At 39.1% G+C, this 21,131-nt stretch overlaps 1 protein-coding gene across 1 annotated transcript in view; it reads left to right on the forward strand.

Annotated features, from left to right (window-relative positions):
- LOC126484877 (odorant receptor 4-like) overlaps positions 1 to 11,240 on the forward strand; it is an 81,636-nt gene extending 70,396 nt beyond the window's left edge. Inside the window, exons 5-6 of the mRNA XM_050108473.1 lie at positions 9,565 to 9,716; positions 10,996 to 11,240. Coding sequence (XP_049964430.1) covers positions 9,565 to 9,716; positions 10,996 to 11,052 — 209 coding nt within the window. The 3' untranslated portion in view covers positions 11,053 to 11,240. The remainder of the gene's footprint in view (positions 1 to 9,564; positions 9,717 to 10,995) is intronic.
- Positions 11,241 to 21,131: the final 9,891 nt, after the last annotated feature.

Below are 21,131 nucleotides of genomic sequence, written 5' to 3' on the forward strand. Positions count from 1 at the left end.
TTCTTCTACACAGTGTTTGACTTGTAACAACTAAATATCATGAAAAATACACATGATATGGAAAAAAAGTTCCAGATGAAAAGTTAATATTTTCAAAGAAGACATCTGTCTGTTCTAAAACTGGCCACCGCATAACCCCTCCACCCCCAATGGAAACCCCCATTTTTTTAAATTGTAGTTTCAGGTTCTACAACAAAAATACTTAGAGTTTATCTCAAATAATTTTTTCCATATGTGGTACATAAACAAATCTTTGCTTCCCAAAGGGACGTTGCCAAGTTAGGGGGTGGCCAGTTTTAGCACATACAGATGTCCCCCTTAAAAATATTAGCTTTTCATCAGCATTTTTTTGGTGTGCGATGTGTCTTGATAAAACAAACACATTTTATATTGTTTATTACTCATCTTTCCCTGTAGCTTACTCCACTCTTCCTGAGAACTATTGACATTTTGCACTATTTTACTTTGCTGAATGCTTTCTGTAGATCAGCAAATCCTATGAAAGTGTCTTGATTGTAATTAAACCTCACTACCATTATAAAGTGTAACATCAAAACTGCCTCTCTCACAAAACTTATGATCATATAACACATCTTTAATTTTCTTTTTGGTTCTTCTGTACAATGTTTTTGTCAGCAGCTTGGATATATGTACTGACAGGGCAGTAGTTCTGATCTCACATCTGTCTGCTCTTGCACATTTTAGAATTGAGTGCATAGTGTGCTTTCAGCTACACATCAGCTATAATAGCTGTTTGCTTGCCACTTCATCCAATGATTTTAAAATATATTGTCTATCCTTTCTGATTTATTTGATCTCAAGTTCTTCAAAGCTCTGTTAAATTCTTATCCTAACACTGGTTCCCCAATGCCTTCCATGTCACCTACTGTTACTTCTCCTGTCAGATCATCAGACATCTTAAAAAAAAAAAAAGACCTTCAGTGTACTCTTTCTACTTATCTAACGTCTCTGCTCTGTTTAACTGTGGAGTTCCCATTGCACACCTAATTTTCAAGGCCTTGCTTTTAATTTCACTGAAGGCTGTTTTGACCTTTCTTTGTGCTGAATTAATCCTTTGAAAACTGTTTCTTATTTGATTTCTTCACATTTTTACTGCAGCCGTCCCAGGTTGGCTTCCGTGCACTCGCTATTTATTTCATTCCTGAGTGACTTATTTCCTATAATTGTCTCTCTCTGGAATATATTTGTACGTTTGTCTTTCATTTATCGGGTTAAGCACTTTTTCTGTTGCCCATCCTGATGATGATATAATTTAGCTGGAATTCTTCTGTGCCACTGAGCCTTTTTGCAAGTATACCTACTCCTCTCATGACTCATAAAAAGTGTACTCACAATTGCTGGCTGAAATTTCTTGCAGCAATGCTATGATGCACAAGTAGCCTTTCCCTCTCTCATTTCTACTATCGAGACCATATTCTCCAATAAATGTTTTTGGTAAAGAAGTCTCAGTAAAACAACACTGATTCTTACAGCAGAGTAATGATAATGTTTTATTCATTAAAGGGTACAAAAACATGGTACATAATGCACACCTAATCTCTACTCTATCTACCTATTCATAATAAATCATACTCCTGTTATATCCTTTTCTGCTGCTGTTGATATTATGCCATACATACTTGTCCAGAAATCCTTATCTTCTTTCCAGTTCATTCAACCCCCACTATATCTTGACAGAGCAATGTATTTTCCTTTTCAGATATTCTATCTTCCCTACCAAATTCAGACTTCTAACATTCCATGATCCGACTTGTAGAATGTTACCTTTTCATTGTTTATTCAATCTTTTTCCCAGAGATATGGATGAGGGACTAACCCTGAAAGTTTCTAGCCTAACAAATAAAGAATGACAGAAATTTCATAATACCAATTTATTTTTCCATATAGTACCAATGTACACTAATACACTTGTGGGCATGGTCAGATAACTTCTGCAAACCATTCAAATAAAAGATCTGTGATTTCGAGTCCAATCAAATGTTCACAGCATCAGTCACTGCATCATCATTGTCAAATTATTGTCCTTTGAGCCTTTTTTAGGTTTGGGAAAAGAAAAATGTCTGATGGAACCAAATCTGGAGAAGATGGCAGATGGCGTAACAGTTCAAACGTGCAGTCACACAGAGTTTCCAGTGTTGTGAGGGCTTTTTGGGCCAGTGTGTTGTCCTGATGCAAAAGAACTCCACGCGCCTATTTTGCACGCCTTTTTTTGTTTATCTCCTCTCTCAAATGGAGCAGAATGATGCAATAGTATGATGCATTGATTGTCATGCCCTTTTGCAAGTAATACACCATAACTACCCCTTCTGCTTCCCAGAAGACCGATGCCACCACATTACCAGCTGATTTCTGCACCCAGAATTTTTTTGGGGTAGGGAACGAAGGATGTTTCCATTGCTGTGACTTGTTCTGTCTTAGGATCAGGTTGATGAATGCATATTTTGTCCATTGTCACATACCTTGCAAGAAAGTCATCTTCACCTACTTCAAATTGGCAGACGATTTCTTCACAACATTGCACATGCTCCCATCTCTGATCTGCATTCAAGTCTTTCGGCACCCACTGAGATGAAACTCTCTGCATTCCAAATTATCCACAACAATGTCATGAGCATGCCCATGGGAGATTCCAAATGTGGTTTGAATGTGCTGCAATGTTGTTCGGTGATCCTGCAAAATTGTATCGTGAATTGCAGTCACTGTTTCATCAGTGGCAGTGGTGACAGGTCTTCTGCTCCTTGGTACATCTTCCATACTTATTCTTCCACTTTTGAGGTCAAAAGTTTATCACTGTTCCATAAGACGGAGCACTGTCCTTAAGCATATTCCACATGTCCTCAGCAATTTACTTGGGTGTTACTCCCTTCAAATGAAGATATTCGACCACAGCACAGTTCTTGATTCTCTCGATATGTGTCATTTTGCTTACACTATGGTATACAACGCATCCTAGCGGCAAAACTAATGACGCTAGAGCCACAGAATTTAACTTATATACTCACAAAGGGACACCATAGAGGAAAGTGGTTTGTACGAGACATTATGGTCTCGGGCTGAAAACTTTTTGACCTCTGCTCATAGAATGGAGAGCCCAATCTAGGGACTAGTACATATCTAGGCCAGAGAGATGACAATCTACATCTGTCTACAGCTATACTCTCTAAACCATCGTGTGACGCATGGCAGAGGGTATGTCTCATTGTACCAGTCATTAGGGTTTCTTCCTGTTCCATTCATGTATGGAGTGTTGGAAGAATGATTGTTTGAATGTTTCTGAGCATGCAATAATTATTCCAATCTTATCCTCATTATCCCTATGTGAACAATATCCCTAGGCTAATAATTTAAAGATGGCTCTTCAGACTTCGTTAATAGATTTTCTTGGGATAGTTTACACCTGGCTTCAAGAGTCTGCCAGTTCAGTTCCTTCAGTATCTCTGTGACACTCCCATGGATTAAACAAACCTGTAACCATTTGTGCTGCCCTTCTCTATATATAATGTTATTTAAAATCCGTCTTAATTGCAATTTTTTTTTATTCATATGACCGGTTTCGGTTCATTCAGAACCATCTTCAGATCTGATATTTCAGTTACAGGAGTAACCCGTCCAAATTCAGCAACTTTCACATGCTACGTCACATCTGAATGAACTGAAACTGGTCATATGAATAAAAAAAAATTGCAATCAAGATGGATTTTAAGTAACATTATAAAATCACTGATTGCTGTTATCCCATAAGACATTATGTCTGTTTTTGCAAACTTCTCTATATACATTCAATATCCCCTGTTAGTCCTATCTGGTACAGGTCCAACACACCTGAGCAATACTCTAGTATCATTTGAATGAGTGATAACAATCAATCACTTTTGTAGACTGATTGCACTTCCCCAGTATTCTATCAATAAACCAAAGTCTACCACCTGCTTTACCCACAACTGAACCTGTGTGATCATTCCATTTCATACCCCTCCAAAGTGTTACACCCAGGTATTTGTATGAGTTGGCCAATTCCAACAGTGACTCACTGCCATTATAGTCACAGGATACCATGTTTCCTCATGTTGTGAAGTGCAAAATTTTACATTTCTGAACATTTAAGGCAAATTGCAAATCTGTGCACAACATTGAAATCTTATCAAGATCTGACTGAATATTGATGCAGCTTCTTTCAGATAGTACTTCATTATAGATAACTGCATCATCTGCAAAAAGCCTGATTTTACTGTTCATATTGTCTGCAATGTTATTAACATACTAGGTGAACAGCAAGGGTCCCAACTCACTTCCCTGGGGCACTCCTGAAATTACTTCTACATCTGATGATGACTCTCCTTTTAAGATATCATGATGTGTCTTCCCTACCAAAAAGTTCCACAAATTTCACTTGATAGCTCATATGACCGTACTTTTGACACTATGCGTAGGTGCAGTACTGAGTCAAATGCTTTTCAGAATTGAAGAAACACTGCATCTACCTGGTTGCCTTGATGCAAAGCTTTCAGTACGTCTTGTGAGAAAAGGTGAAAGTTGGGTTTCACATGATCCATGTTTTCGAAATCCATTCTGCATGGCACTGAGGAGGTCATTCTGTTCAAGATACCTCATTATGTTTGAGCTCAGAAAATGTTCTAAGATTCTACAATGAATTGATGTCTAGGATATGGTACAGTAGTTTTGTGGATGACTTCTACTACCCTTCTTGTAGACAGGTGTGACTCGTGCCTTTTTCCAAGAACTGGGCACGGTTTTTTGTTTGAGGGATCTACGGTAAGTTTATAGTGAGAAGACGGGTAGACTCAGCCACAAATTCAGTATAGAATCTGACAGGTATTTCATTGAGGCCTGGAGCTTTGTTCATTTTTAATGATTTCACCTCATTCTCAACACCATTGACACTAATACTTATTTCATTTATCTTTTCATTGATATGAGGATTAAATTGTACCCCATCACCTAGTTGTGGGAGCATTCTGCTGATAGCCACATTACTTGCATCAATGATGATGGATAAGAGAGCATCACTTACAGAATGTGTTAGTGTCACAAGTTGTTGGAAGCACAGTTTGATATTATTGAAGGCGTTGAGAATTCCCAAAGTCTACATCAGTGTTTTATTGTCATGTTTGTTTTTTCCTGCCAGTGTGTCCTTTACTGGGTCTTGAATAGTTGTTGTCTATAGATGTCTCCTATACAAGTTGACGGTTCCCAAAAATCATCTTAATTCTGGCCGAGGCAGAGCTTGAAGCAGTGCTGTTTTTTCTGTGATGGGTCAGACCCCTAATGCATTAACCATGTGCCCCAGAAATAAGACTTCCTCCTGGCATAGTTAGCACTTTTCTTATTGATCTCAGTGCCGTAATAATTAAGGATATCGAACACACAAAGAAGGTGCACCTCTTGATCTGCTAGACTCTCTCAAGGTATGAACAACAAAAAGGAAAACACTGTAAAATTTTATCAACAAAATGCAGCCAGGTCTGTGTGGCATTTTATAGGCTGTAAGACATGGAACGGTGCTCATACAACCCAAACAGTATATTAACAGCTCTGTTTTTGACATATCATTCAAACACTGGGGATCTGGAGATATGACGCCTTGCAGTCAGATGCTGCTGCCAAGGAATGAGAAAAATCCAGAATGTTCATAACTGGATATCTATATGGTACCATTCATGCATTTAGTGATGATAGTCCCCACATGTTCTATGAGACCTGTTCTTCTTTGGGAACAAATATATGAGTGATGGCTAAGCATTGTCTGATGGTGATACTATCTCAGCATTGAGTAGTAGTTCTGTAATATGCTTTGCTATACACAATCTATCTGATGGCAGATACTGAGCCATATAATGAACTAATGGCTCCAGCAGCAGAATGATGTGGTGCACTGTCTCATTATTCACACAGCGCCTGGCCATTCATTCGCAATGTTTGGTAATGTCACTCATCACACACATGGGGACAGCATGTACACTTACAATATCAGGCACTGAACTAACCTTGATCTCTCACTTTGGATCAGAAAACTATGTGGACAATGATATGTGTGGTGTATGTACTGAGTAAGACTGCTGCTATGGCTGCTGTGGTGGCGATTGTTGTAGAGACTGATGTTGTCACTATTGTTGTAAGACTGTGCTGTGGTCACAAGCGTTGCTCAAGTCCTTTTGAACTGTAAGTATTCTCTTTTTCAGATCTGAATTCACTGTATGCAATTGTAGATGCTCCTGTCTAGCTTCTTCAGATTTGTTCGTCGTACATGTAGTTCTTGTGTTAAAGCATGCTCTAGTCCCACATTCTCATTGTGAGGGTCTTGCTGGTGCTTAAGTAATAATGGACTTGGAGATGGCCTTGAGTAGCCCTAAACCATCTCCCCTTTCTGCATTTGGTGGAGTAATTCCACTGCCAAGTCGTCCACTGCCAAGACGGGTGCCATAAAAAATGTCACACACACACACACACACACACACACACACACACACACACACACACACACACACACAAAAAAAGTAAGCACACCTCATGCACACATGACCGCTAACTCCAGCATCTTGGTTCGGAATTCTGATCAGGTGACTTTTTTGTTGAGAGTGGCCTGGTGCACCTATCACAAGCTGCCTCCAATGTTGTACCTCTTGTCTCCAATGCATGTATGGTACCAGCACATTTACAAGTGTGTTGAAGCCACAGCGCATGTAAACCGGGCGTCAGCTGAGAGTGGAGCAGATGTAGGCCGAAGGACAGTGGACCCTCTACGTGTGTTGTCAGGAGTGCTTGTGGCTACCCAGTTGGTGGAGTCCATGTGGAGCTGTTGTGGCCCCCTCATGTCTGAGGAGAGCAACCTTGTGGGAAGCAACTGCAGTGCCCTGGCATTGTTGTGGGATTCTGTGTAACTTGTTGGCCAACATAACCAGTTCTTTGCAGTGTTACATTCTCTCGCAATTAGCACTGGCTGAATAAGTGTGGAAATTTAAACATTCAAATTGCCCACAATGTGCTATTTGGCATATCCTACAAGATGGAGTCTTGCAGTAGTCTCCAATATTGTGAGGGTATGTTGCAACCAATTCTCTCTTCAAATATGATTTGTCAAAGCTGTTATTCTGAAGTCTTCATCAGACATTTTAGTGGTGCCATCTTCGCTGCTTCAAATTTTGAATTTGCAGTAGGTTGGGGTGCCTGTTGACTGTCATTGATGATGTGAGTGTGGCTGGAGAGGTTGTACAGCAGAATTACAATTTCCACATGTCGTCCTCAATACTATAACACCGCAAAGTGGAATTGACCATCCAAAACCAAGCCTCCGGCTGGTCTATGACACAGATGAAACATCATGTCACCAAAACTCCATCTATGCTATGTATGTAAAATCTGTCTAGGAACAGCAGTAGATACCTCATTGCACCAGCACAGCATGGAAGGAAGCCCAGGGCATGTGACATGGGGCTCAATCTGTTGAGCATAACTTTGTGGCACGAATGGGTTCATCTGGAATGACACTGGCAAATAAGTACCAATCGGTACACTTCATGAGTGTTCCGTGGATCAAGGTATGTGGCTAGAGTAAAACTCTGGTGGTCTGTAACATCCAATCGGTGAACTGGCATTTACTCGGCAAGGTTTTTTTATACATGTATTGTTCCCATACACAATTGTCATTAAGAGCATTATTTGTACATTGGGCATGAGAATGTTCAGTAGATTACTAGTCATCACCCCATTCTGCATAAGTTGTTGGAAAAATAGATGTTTCTGAGGTGTATCCATCACTGAAGTAGTACTTGAGTGTTGTATAAATCCAAAACAGATGAACAATCTGCTCCATGGATGCAGGGTCACCACTGTAGGTAATCCATTGCAGGACTCATGTAGAATAAAGTACTAACTAATATAAACCGTGAATAATGTTTTTATTCCTCTTAAATCAAGCCAATATACATGCGAGCATCTGCTCACAAAAGTGTAAAAATCCAGATTGACTAAACACTAAAGATATCACACACATTACTATTCTTTCTTTTCTTATCCTCAGTCACCTATATTAATATTATTTCATTGTTCCATTGCAACTTGCATGGAGAAATCCCAACAAGTATCTCCCCCCCCCCCCCCTCCCCTCCCCACCCCTCCTCATTTCCTTGGTTTTCATTCACAGTTTTTCTTTACTTATTTCTGTACTGCTCAGCCTAGAACAATAACTGTAATGGGGATGAGGTGACTCCCATCTACCTTCCTCATGAGGTGGTGATGCTATAAAAACATGTGCTTTGTATTGATCCATTGTGAGGGTTGAAAAGTCCATGTCTCACTATGTATTAGCACCCTTATTTTCTGCACAGTCTTAGTGAGTGTCTGCTGTAGGCCCAGCGAAAAACCAAGTGTTACACAGTTCTTTGACTTCTTCTGATTCAATACTAGGGAACTCTGCTATCAAGAAAAATTCAAGAAATAGTTATGCAGGATGTTGCTGATTAAACTACATCCAACATAACTGCGTCTGAAAAAAGTACTGAGAACAAGAGCCTGCCTCAAAAAAGCACCCGTTTACATATTATCTAAATTTTTTATTCAATTATTGTCAGTAGTGTGATGCTAAATCAGTAGTGTATTGCTAAATTCATTTTAATGACTGAAACTGACATTTTTCCTAAACTGAATGTTCACTGATATTCATCTTCCTTTTGGACAGTACCTTCAAATAATTAATTGCAGTTAAAACATTTTACAACTTTTTTAAACCTCCATATAGTGGAAAACAATTTTTACAAAATGATACACTGACTTCAAGAATTTCAGGGTGTTACACACTTTGTAAACTATTTCCTGAGTGTTTTTCTCTCTAGTCCTGAAAAGCTACAAATTTTAAAATGTCAGGAAGCTAATGTTGTTACATCATTTTAGATAAGTAATCTTTCAGGATGTCTGCAACCAGTTTGGTAGTAATGAATTACACTTGTTTTTGGTTGTTAATTTGTTTTACTTTGTTTTTTGCTTCTCACTATCAATACATGGCACCTTGTCATTTTATAAACATTATTTCATTCCATCAGTCCCAAAAACTGTATGCTGTTAGTATGTCCACTTCCAATATTGGCAGTCAAGCAATACTGTATACATTAGGACTGTACTAGCCATTATCAAATTACATGTTTCATTTCAATGTGGTGTGCTGTGGCTGCCTATACAAGGAAGAGTGATGAAAACACTCTGTGTCCATCAAAGGCACTGCCTTGATGAAAAATAAATCTCGCTGAAAGCTGAGCTGGAATCATAAACCATAGCTCTGATGATGGTATCAGGTCAGAAAGATTGGAGCCTCCTCCATCCACACTACTCAGATCAGTGATGGAATTGGCGTATTTGGTTTCCATTGTCCCCTGTGTGTCACTGTATTAGCAAATAAGATATGAGAATCATACAAAGCTTCTGCTTCCACTTTCAAATTCTCATAACAAATTCAGACACTGAAAAGAAATTAGAAAAGTAAGAATATTTCTGTAATTGTACTTACTTGTTTTTGCAATCAACTACAGACAGAGAGCATATCAGATGCAGCTTATGACAGTGGCTGGCAAGAGCATGATGTTTCAACACAGAAGAATGTAGCGTTCATCATGCAGCGTGCCCAGAAAACAGTTGTCTTCAAAGGCGGCTGGTTCTACACACTAACCACAGAAACCTTTGTGGAGGTGAGTCACTAATAAAGAAAAACCATGTTCTACCTCCTTACTACCCAAACCAGTGGGAAGTAATTCATAACTAATTTTAATGTATTACATCAATAGAAATTGTGGGATGAAAACAATCCCCAAAAATGAGGAAAAGCAACCACTTACTTTGAGTGAACTACTACTTTCTTTACCAATTGCAGTATACCCTCCTCCACCCCCCCTCCCCCCCTCTCCCTCACCCCCATACACATACATACATACATACACAAAATTGCTCATCCAAATCGTCAAATCATAGCACAGTAGTTGCCATCCCTCACTTTTGATTTGATTAATGTTAAGTTCATTTTCCTTCCATTTACATCTGTTTTGTTTGCCTCTGTATTGGGTCTCGTCTTCATTATCCATATGGGGAGAACTCTGTGTTGGGGTGCTGGGTATTTCCGATTACTGCCTAGAAAGTGGTTAGTTCTAAACTTTTATGTCAGTGTCACTCTTTCTTTCAATGTCTGCAACATCTTATTTTTCTTAATTCCTGTGTATTCCTCTATGAGTGAAATAAAGATGTGACCAATTAGTGCGGTTACTCTGAGTGCATGTGGTGTACCTCATTAATACAACCTAAAATGGCTCCCACACAAACAACATTCCTGTATACCTAGGTCTTACAGATACTTAGGAAGCATTGTTTTATGCAGGCAGATGGAAAAATTGTTGTATTCTATTGTAGTACCAAGCCTGTCATTTTCGGGATCCACAACTGATCCTATGTCACCTTTCCGTCTGACATCTCTATGCATTGTTATCCCCTTTGTCATTCTCTTTCTCTTTTCTTTCATTTGCAGTGTGTATTTAATGAATGCTTCTTCAGTAAATATTATTGTCTGAATGAACTTATTTTGCTGAAATTTATAATCAGTAAAAGCAAATAGAAAACTACAAAGTACAATAGGCATTTTTGTTTGAAGGAATGGTCAGTGTCACTAAACTGACATATATCCATACAAATAAATAATTTTACAGAAGTTAGTAATTTCTCATGCAGCAAATATTATGTTCATCACTTTCTAATTTATAAGGCTTTACTTGGTCAAAAATGTAGAAAAGCTGTCTTAATTTTCAATATAAAAGTCACTTTTTGAGCTAGACAGATAAAATTTATATTTCTAATTTATTCCACTATTTTATTCCATTAATGAGCAATATTAATGTAATTATTTTGTATGCACCATTAACTGTTCTAAGGAGTTGTGAATTTCTTGCTGTATGCCAATCAGAGAAATGCATTTGCTTGCAGCTCCTCCGCCTGTCATTTTCCTACTACACTGTGCTTCGAAATATCAATGACAGATAAGAGAAGCCACAGAACATGGATTGGATGATCTGATAGCCAAGCGCCCTCTTCTTATGATTATACCATCTTTCAAGAGGATAGCAGTCAGTAAGAAAACTTGGTTCCATTATTGGGAACTTCAGAGTGACAGTTTACACCATGCTTTTAGTTAAAACAGATTATTGATGATAGAAATTCAAAAATGTTTACTACAGCGCTATAATTCGATAAACTATAATTATATAAAATTGCTTGTAATTAATGCATAAAATCAATAAATTGCAAAGAAAAGAACAAAGTATAAATTTTTTAATAATACAATGTGGCACTGCATCAAAATGTTTCCATCATGTAGTTGCTATGCTCAATGTCTTTTTATATTTGACTGTTTATTTCTTTAGTTGGTACCATCAAAATTTCTAAAAAAAAATCTTTTAGAGTATGAAATTTTCTGTCTAAATTTATATTATTGTCTCTTAAACATGTTCAGTATGTCCAAATATGGTAGCAGTCTCTACGCCTATTTCCCAAAGTTTGAATTAAAGCCTTGGCTAACTTACTCAAATAATCTTGGACTAGTTTCTGAATTCCATCAAATCATTTAATAGAAACTGATTTGCCTGGATATGTAGAAAATAACGAGAGAGAAAGGATGGGGGTAACAATAGAATAAGGAGCTCAACCTAAGGACTAGTTCATGTGTAGGCCAGACAGATGACAATCTACATATACTTTTACATCTATACTCTCTAAACCACTGTGAGGGGCATAACAGAGGGTATGTCCCATTGTACCGGTTACTAGGGTTTCTTCCTGCTCCTTTCACATATGGAGAGTGGGAAGAATGATTGTTTGAATCCTTCTGAGCGTGTAGTAATTATCTTATCTTATCTTATCCTGACAATCCATGTGTGAGCAAGATTTGTGGGTTGTAGTATACCCCTACAGTAATAATTTAAAGACAGTTCCTGAAACTTTGTTAATAGACTTTCTTGTGATAGTTTACATATGTCTTCAAGAGTCTGCCAGTTCAGTTCCTTCAGTATCTCTGTGACACTCACCCACAGGTTAAACAAACCTGTAACCATTCGTGTTGCCTTTCTCTGTATATGTTCAATATCCCCTGTTAGTCCTATCTGGTACAGGTCCCACACACCTGAGCACTAGTTCAGAACCACTTACATGAGTGATTAATAAGCAATCTTTCTTCCAGTCTGATTTACACTCCCCATTATTCTACAAATAAACCAAAGTCTACCACCTGCTTTACCCATGACAAACTATATGATCATTCCATTTCAAATCCCAACAAAGTTTTACACCCAGCTATTTGTATGAGATGGCTGATTCCAACAATGACTCACTGCCATATAGTCATATGATACCATGATTCTTCATTTTGTGAAGTGCAAAATTTTACATTCCTGAACATTTAGGGCAAGTTGCAAATCTCTGCACCACGTTGAAATCTTATCAAGATATGTTTGAATATTTATGCAGCTTCTCTCAGACATTACTTAATTATAGACAAATGCATCATCTGCAAAAAGCCTTATTTTACTATTCATATTGTCTGCAATGTTATTAACATACTAGGTGAACAGCAAGGGTCCCAAAACACTTCCCTGGTGCACACCCAAAGTCACTTTTACATCTGATGGTAACTCTCCATCCAAGATAACATGCTGTGTCCTCCCCACAAAAAAGTCTTCAATCCAGTCACAAATTTCGCTTGATAGCCTGTATAATAATACTTTTGACAATTGACAATAAGTGTAGGTGCGGTAAATGGTTTTCGGAGATCAAGAAACTTGCCTTGATCCAAAGCTTTCAGTATTTCATGCGAGTAAAGTACAAGTTGGCTTTCACATGATCTATGTTTTCGAAATTCATTTTGGGTGGCACTGAGGAGGTCATTCTGTTTGAGATACTTCATTATGTTTTTGTTCACAAGATCTGTGATTGATTATAGTGAGAAGAGGGGCTGACTCACCCACAAATTCAGTATAGAATCTGACAGGGATTCCATTGGGGCCGCAGCTTTGTTCAATTGTAACTATTTCAAGTGTTGCTCAACACCACAGCTCTTATATTTATTTCACTCATCTTTTCTGTGGTATGAGAATTAAATTGGGACAGTTCTCCTGGGTTGTCCTTTGTAAAGGAAGATTTGAAAATGGAGTTAAAAATTTTAGCTTTAGTTTCACCACCTAGTTTGTTTACCGAGATGTCGCACATCTTCACCGGCTGGTCACAGCTGAATATGTGCACCGCTTCCCTACTTCCTACTGCTTCTCCCCTTTCTACCACTCTTCTCAGTTTCGAGTCCACACTGCCATTACTTCTTATAGCACTCATGTATGCATAAGTTGTGTCCGAGTGATTGTGTGAATGTGCGTGCGCTCTCATTTTCTGACAAAGGATATGGCCAAAAATTTAGTTGTGAGAGTGTGATTATCTTTTGTATGTGCCTGTCTGTGGCTCATCGATCATCTTTACATTTAATTTCTACCTTTCCTCATTAGTATTGATTCTCAGAGTATTTGTGCAAGTTATCTGTTGCATGGATTGATCACTGCGGTCTCATTTTATCAACATGGAGTCTGTGACACATGAATAACTGGCCACATGAGTGGGCTTCCATGAAGGGTATCTCTAATGGATGGGGCCTGCTGATCTGAAGCCCATAGTTTCTCACTAATGTGCAAGCCCTGCCTGTCAGATCTAGCCCACTGATCAGCCCACAGACCTGGTCTGTTTGTGTGTAGTGTAACATGGCAAATTTTCATGGTTTATCCATGTACCCAGGACTGTTATGCTGCTCAGCAGGCGAGAGGCCATGGGCGATGGATTTCAGGAAGTGCAACTGTCTCGCTCCAAGTACAGTGTACAATTTTATAAACATTTTATTTATACTAGTACATTTTGGCACTTCAAAAGTGGTTTATATATTAGAATGTATGGATGATAAAGAGAGGAAAATTGTGGCGGTCACTGGCAGTTTGCATGTTATGTATTCATGTATTTGTTGGAAGAAAAATCACACAATACCTGTACAATAACAGACATTACACAGTGGGTAATAACCAACAGTAACAGATATAGTGGAACCAAAATTTTATTGGCGATCACCTATATTGTTGGTTTACACAATTCTTCCCCACTTTATACACATCTTTCAAGGGGCCTTTTTTTTTCTGAGGTTATTTCTGAAATCAGTGAAGGTCTCGTAAATCTGTCTTGTGACACCAACAAAATGCATATTTTTCTCACAAAATGTGTTTCATTTTATTGAAATAAAATAACAACAGTGGTCTTAATGAAACACAGAAACGATTTGGTTTGCTTTCTTTATCTAAAACCAGTTCATTACAAAAGATGTTGACGTTAGTACCTAAGATTTTTGCTCATGTTTAGAAATACACAAGTCCTTGTATTTTTTGTCAACTTATGGCTTTGCTTACCCCCAGATCCCTAAATTTATCTGGAAATCAGGTAAATATCAGGGAATTTCACTTCAGGAAACTTGTGGTAGCCGTGTATATCCCTATGCTTTATTTTAAGACTGTTATGCAGTAATCTCCGTTTCTTTAGAAGTTTCTTTACAGTGACTGTACACCATGGAGGTTCCCTCCTATTACAGACTGTTCTACTGGATACATATCTATTCATTGCATGGTCAACTATTCTTTTAAACTCGAGCCAGATTTACTCTGCATGTCTCTGACCTGTGCTGAAAGTTTCAAGATCCTCATTGAGATATGACACTACTGATTTTTTTATCTAGTTTACTGAACATACATTTCTTTCTGCTTATTTTATATGTCCTTTATACTTTGGTACTCATTGTCGCCACAACTGCATCATGGTCACCGATGCCAGTTTCGAAGTGGACATCTTCAAAGACGTTAGGTTTGTTTGTTGCCATTAGATCCAATATGTTTCTGTCATGAGTGGAGTCCCTAACTATCTGTTATAGGTAGTTTTCAGAGGAAGCATTTAGTCAAATTTCACAGGCTGCCTTATCATACCCACCACTAACAAAACTGTAATTTTCCCTATTAATTGTGGGCTAATTGAAGTCTGCATTCATGATTACAGTATGACGGGGGAATTTGTGTACAAGTGAACTGAATTTTCTCTAAAGTGTTCAGTTATTCTGATGGGTGTTAGAAGTACCTAATTATCGTGTTATGCCCACCCCTGATACCGAGTCTTGCCCTATCAAACGCACATGCAGCTTCAGTTTCTATCTCAGTGGATTTGTGTCTCTTATCTACCACGACAAATATACCTCTTCCATTTCCTAATTGCGTATTCTTTCAATATACACTTAAATTTTCCCAAAAATCTCAGTGCTATCAATTTCAAGTTTCAACCAGCTTTATGTATCTAGTGCTCCGTATATCCAGTGCTTTTCATGAGTGCTTCTAATTCTGGCACTTTGTTGTGAATGCTTTGGCAGTTTACCATTAGGATTTTAATACTTTCATCTGTGAAAGACACTGCATTCAATCTTACCCTGATACTTATGGGTTTTCTACACTTATCATTTTCTGGATTGGATAGAGGGTTGCCTAATCTAAAGACCCTTGTGTGCACACCACACACAGTCAGCTACCTGAGTAGCACACCTGAGCTATTAGGGGGACCCTACAGTTTTCAACCGTATGGCACAAGTCCAGGAAGTTGCGGCCAAGCCCGTCACAGAATCTTCGAAGTCTCTGATTCAGTCATTCCACTCAACTCAGAATGAGAGGGCCATGAACAGTTCTGGGGTCAGTGCTGCAAATTGTGAGCTTCATTTAAACTCCGTGCACAAGGCTGGTATTCTCAACCTTCTCTGCCAGTTGCTGGAAAGACCCAAGAATGACCTCAGAGGCATCATTTGTTCCAATGTTCACCACGATCTGCAGTTAGTTGCACCCTAAAGGGTGGAAATGAACATGTAGAAAGGGGACATATTGAGTTGAGAAGAACTAGATGGATTTTGGAGTAGGTGTTTTAGAGTATAGAGAGAAGAGCAAAAATTGTCTCAAAATGTCATCAATGAATATGAATCATTCGCGGGGTTTCATGTGTTGACTGGACAGGAAGGTTCCTCCAGAGGACCATAACTAAGAGACCGTAGATAGGATGACGTATTTTGAGTGCTCATGGCAGTATCTCAGATTTGTTTAGAGAGTTGTCCTTCAAAAGTGAAATAATTGCCAGTCAGGAAGTGGTTGCCTAGGAGAATTTAGAAAAAGGTGGTGGGTTTAGCATCAAGACAACATTGGGAAAGTCTTGCGGCTGTGGACATAGGGAACGTTCGTGTGTTAGAACATTCACTGCATCCACAGTAGCCAACAAGTTGTCTGGTGGTAATGGGAAACTGCAGGAAGGCAGTGAAGGAACTGAACAGTGTCTTGAATGTAGTATGGGAGGTTGCAGATAATACTTTGTGACATCGGCCAACAAAGGCAGAGGTCATTCTCTATAGGAGCTTTGTATCCAGTCATAATGGGATGATCATTAGGGAAACTTGGGGGGGGGTGAGTTTGTGGAGTCTGGGAAGTAAGTAACAGGCAGTAATACAGGGAGCAGTTTGTGTGAGGAGGGAGATAGCTTCATCCCAAAACCTGACATCTGAATCTAAGTGGATCATGGTCATTAGGTTTACACACAGAAGTGTTGGAAAGTTGACGGTAGTCTGTAGCCACAGTTAACAACAATTCATAACCACTGTGGGAAGCATGATAAGGTCTGGATTGGTTGTTAGGTTATTAATAGCTGTGTGCTCCATAGGAGTGATGTTGGACTTCCTGAGGAGAAATTGGGAAAGGAAGGTGAGATCAGGTTAGAAGTGATGAATTTCTGAAAGATTATTAGGAGTTTGGATGCAAGAGGAGGTGGATCACTGTTGGAGGGTGGTTGGAACTCTCTTAAACAAGTTTCTATGTGATGTTTTGTGTGGCTATCGCCAGTGGGGTGTGTGGTGAAGAAATTTTTCCGCTGCAGGGAATGAGTAAAGGTAAGAAGGTCCGTTACAAGTTCTTCATGGTTAAGCTTAGGTTTTGGGCAGAAGATGAGGCCTTTTAAAAAGTACTGGGACTTTTGCAGGGCCAGTCTTTTGGCAAAATGGTTGTCAATTGTGTTATTGGTTGGCTTTTCAGGGGCAATATGTTTCAGGAATGGAGGAGAAGGAAGTTTTTTGGGAATGTTGGATAAGTCAGCAAGTCATGGTTGGGGAGCTATGATGGCTTTTTTTGGGGGGGGGGTGTTGGAACAGAGAAGTAGACTCTTTCTTGGCTATGGACCTTGCTGTTGGTGGGGAGGCTTGCGTGCCTCAGCGATACAGATAGCCGCAAGCCGCACCATAGGTGCAACCACAACGGAGGGGTATCTGTTGAGAGGCCAGACAAACGTGTGGTTCCTGAAGAGGGGCAGCAGCCTTTTCAGTATTTGCAGGGGGCAACAGTCTAGATGATTGACTGATCTGGCCTTTTAACACTAACCAAAACGGTTCTGCTGTGCTGGTACTGTGAACAGCTGAAAGCAAGGGGAAACTACAAATGTAATTTTTCCCTGAGGGCATGCAGCTTTACTGTATGGTTAAATGACAATGGCGTCCTCTTGGGTAAAATATTCCAGAGGTAAAATAGTCCCCCATTTGGATCTCTGGGCAGGGGCTACTCAAGAGGACATCGTTATCAGGAGAAAGAAAACTGGCATTCTATGGATCGGAGTGTGGAATGTCAGATTCCTTAATTGGGCAGGTAGGTTAGAAACTTTAAAAAGGGAAATGGATAGGTTAAAGTTAGATATAGTGGGAATTAGTGAAGTTCGTTGTTAGGAGGAACAAGACTTTTGGTCAGGTGAAGACAGGGTTATAAATACAAAATCAAATTAGGATAATGCAGGAGTAGGTTTAATAAGGAATAGGAAAATAGGAATGCAGGTAAGCTACTACAAACAGCATAGTGAATTCATTATTGTGGCCAAGATAGACACGAAGCCCACGCCTACTACAGTAGTACAAGTTTATATGCCAACTAGCTCTGCAGATGACGAAGAAATTGATGAAATGTATGATGAGATAAAATGAATTATTCAGATAGTGAAGGGAGACAAAAATTTAGTAGGCATGGGTGACTGGAATTCAATAGTAGGAAAAGGAAGAGAAGGAAACGTAGTAGGTGAATATGGATTGGGTCTAAGAAATGAAAGAGGAAGCTGCCTGGTAGAATTTTGCACAGAGCATAATTTGATCAAAGCTAACACTTGCTTCAAGGATCATGAAAGAAAGTTGTATACACTGAATAAGCCTGGAGATACTAGAAGGTATCAGATAGATTAAATAATGGTACGACAGAGATTTAGGAACCAGGGGCAGATGTGGACTCTGACCACAATCTATTGGTTATGAACTGTAGATTAAAACTGAAGAAACTGCAAAAAGGTGGGAATTTATGGAGATGGGACCTGGATAAACTGACTAAACCAGAGGTTGTACAGAGTTTCAGGGAGAGCATAAGGGAACAATTGACAGGAATGGGGGAAAGAAATGCATTAGAAGAAGAATGGGTAGCTTTGAGGAATGAGGTAGTGAAGGCAGCAGAGGATCAAGTAGGAAAAAAGACAAGGGCTAGTAGAAATCCTTGGGTAACAGAAGAAATAGAGAATTTAATTGATGAAAGGAGAAAATATAAAAATGCAGTAAATGAAGCAGGCAAAAAGGAATACAAACCTGTCAAAAATGAGATCGACAGGAAGTGCAAATTGGCTAAGCAGGGATGGCTTGAGGACAAATGTAAGGATGTAGAGGCTTATCTCTCTAGGCGTGATATAGATACTGCCTACAGGAAAATTAAAGAGACCTTTGAAGAAAAGAGAACCACTTGTATGAATATGAAGAGCTCGGATGGAAGCCCAGTTCTAAGCAAAGAAGGGAAAGCAGAAAGATGGAAGGAGTATATAGAGGGTCTATACAAGGGCAATATTCTTGAGGACAATATTATGGAAATGGAAGAGGATGTAGATGAAGAGAAAATGAGGGATGTGATACTGTGTGAAGAGTCTCACAGAGCCCTGAAAGACCTGAGTCAAAACAAGGCCCCAAAGTAGACAACATTCCATTAGAACTACCGACAGCCTTGGGAGAGCCAGGCCTAAATAAACTCTACCATCTAGTGAGCAAGATGTATGAGACAGGTGAAATACCCTCAGACTTCAAGAAGAATATAATAATTCCAATCCCAAAGAAAGCAGGTGTTGACAGATGTGAAAATTACCGAACTATCAGTTTAATAAGTCACGGCTGAAAAATACTAACGCAAACTCTTTGCAGACGAATTGAAAAACTGGGGAAGATCAGTTTGGATTCCGTAGAAATATTGGAACACGTGAGGCAATACTGACCCTACGACTTATCTCAGAAGCTAGATTAAAGAAAGACAAACCTACATTTCTAGCATTTGTAGCCTTAGAGAAGGTTTTTGACAGTGTGAGTGGAATACTCAATTTCAAATTCTGAAGGTGGCAGGGGTAAAATACACGGAGCAAAAGGCTATTTACAATTTATACAGAAACCAGATGGCAGTTATAAGAGTCGAGGGACATGAAAGGGGGGAAGCAGTGGTTGGGAAGGGAGTGAGACAGGGCAATAGCCTCTCCCCGAAGTTATTCAATCTGTATATTGAGCAAGCAGTAAAAAAAACAAAAGAAAAATTCGGAGTAGGTATCAAAATCCATGGAAAAGAAACAAAAACTTTGAGGTTCGCCGATGACACTGTAACTCTGTCACAGACAGCAAAGGACTTGGAAGAGCAGTTGAACAGAATGGACAGTGTCTTGAAAGGAGGATATGAGATGAACATAAACAAAAGAAAAATGACGATAATGGAATGTAGCCGAATTAAGTCGGGTGATGCTGAGGGAATTAGATTAGGAAACGAGACACTTAAAGTAGTAAATGAGTTTTGCTATTTGGGGAGCAAAATAACTGTTGATGGTCGAAGTAGAGAGGATATAAAATGTAGACTGGCAGTGGTAAGGAAAGCATTTCTGAAGAAGAGAAATTTGTTAACATCGAGTATAGATTTAAGTGTCAGGAAGTCGTTTCTGAAAGTATTTGTATGGAGTGTAGCCATATATGGAAGTGAAACGTGGACCATAAATAGTTTGGACAAGAAGAGAATAGAAGCTTTCAAAATGTGGTGTTACAGCAGAATGCTGAAGATTAGATGGGTAGATCACATAACTAATGAGGAGGTATTGAATAGGATTGGGGAGAAGAGGAGTTTGTGGCACAACTTGACTAGAAGAAGGGATCGGTTGGTAGGACATGTTCTGAGGCATCAAGGGATCATCAATTTAGTATTGGAGGGCAGTGTGGAGGGTAAAAATCGTAGAGGGAGACCAAGAGATGAATACACTAAGCAGATTCAAAAGGATGTAGGTTGCAGTAGGTACTGGGATATGAAGAAGCTTGCACAGGATAGAGTAGCATGGAGAGCTGCATCAAACCAGTCTCAGGAATGAAGACCACAATAACAACAACAACAACATCATGTAATCTCATGCAAATTTAAGACAGAAATAGCCTGGATCTCTTCCTCAAGTGGTGGTGTTCCAAGTGTCCAAAGGCAAGAGTTTCTATTTCAGTTATGGCATTGATTAAGTTGTGGTCAATTGCAATCTGCTTTAGTTGAGAGTTTTCCTTTCCCTTATGTTACTTGGTGTTTGTGTGCCAGCGATGAGACGTCAAGCCCCCAGGAAATATCGTTGTTTAACTTTTAGTCTGTATTTGTTTCATCCATATTACATTTAGTTTGGAGTGTAGCACACTTTGACTCACCACTCTTATCCTTGTGTGATGGTGAGCAGCCCAGCAACATTCATTCTCGATAAACTGAGTCATAATTATTGTTGCCTTATAGGTATTAAGATCTACCTTGTGTGAATGGACATCAAGATCTACTCAACTTGGTTTCCTTAATCCTCTTTAGATGCAGTTAAGGGCTTGACATACTTTTCTTACTCTGAGCTTCATGTAACCCAAGTTTCTTTCATACACTTGAAACATAATTATGCTTTTCTTTAGCATATTGACTCTGGTA

Source organism: Schistocerca serialis, chromosome 6, assembly GCF_023864345.2.
Source record: "Schistocerca serialis cubense isolate TAMUIC-IGC-003099 chromosome 6, iqSchSeri2.2, whole genome shotgun sequence".
NCBI lineage: Eukaryota > Metazoa > Arthropoda > Insecta > Orthoptera > Acrididae > Schistocerca > Schistocerca serialis.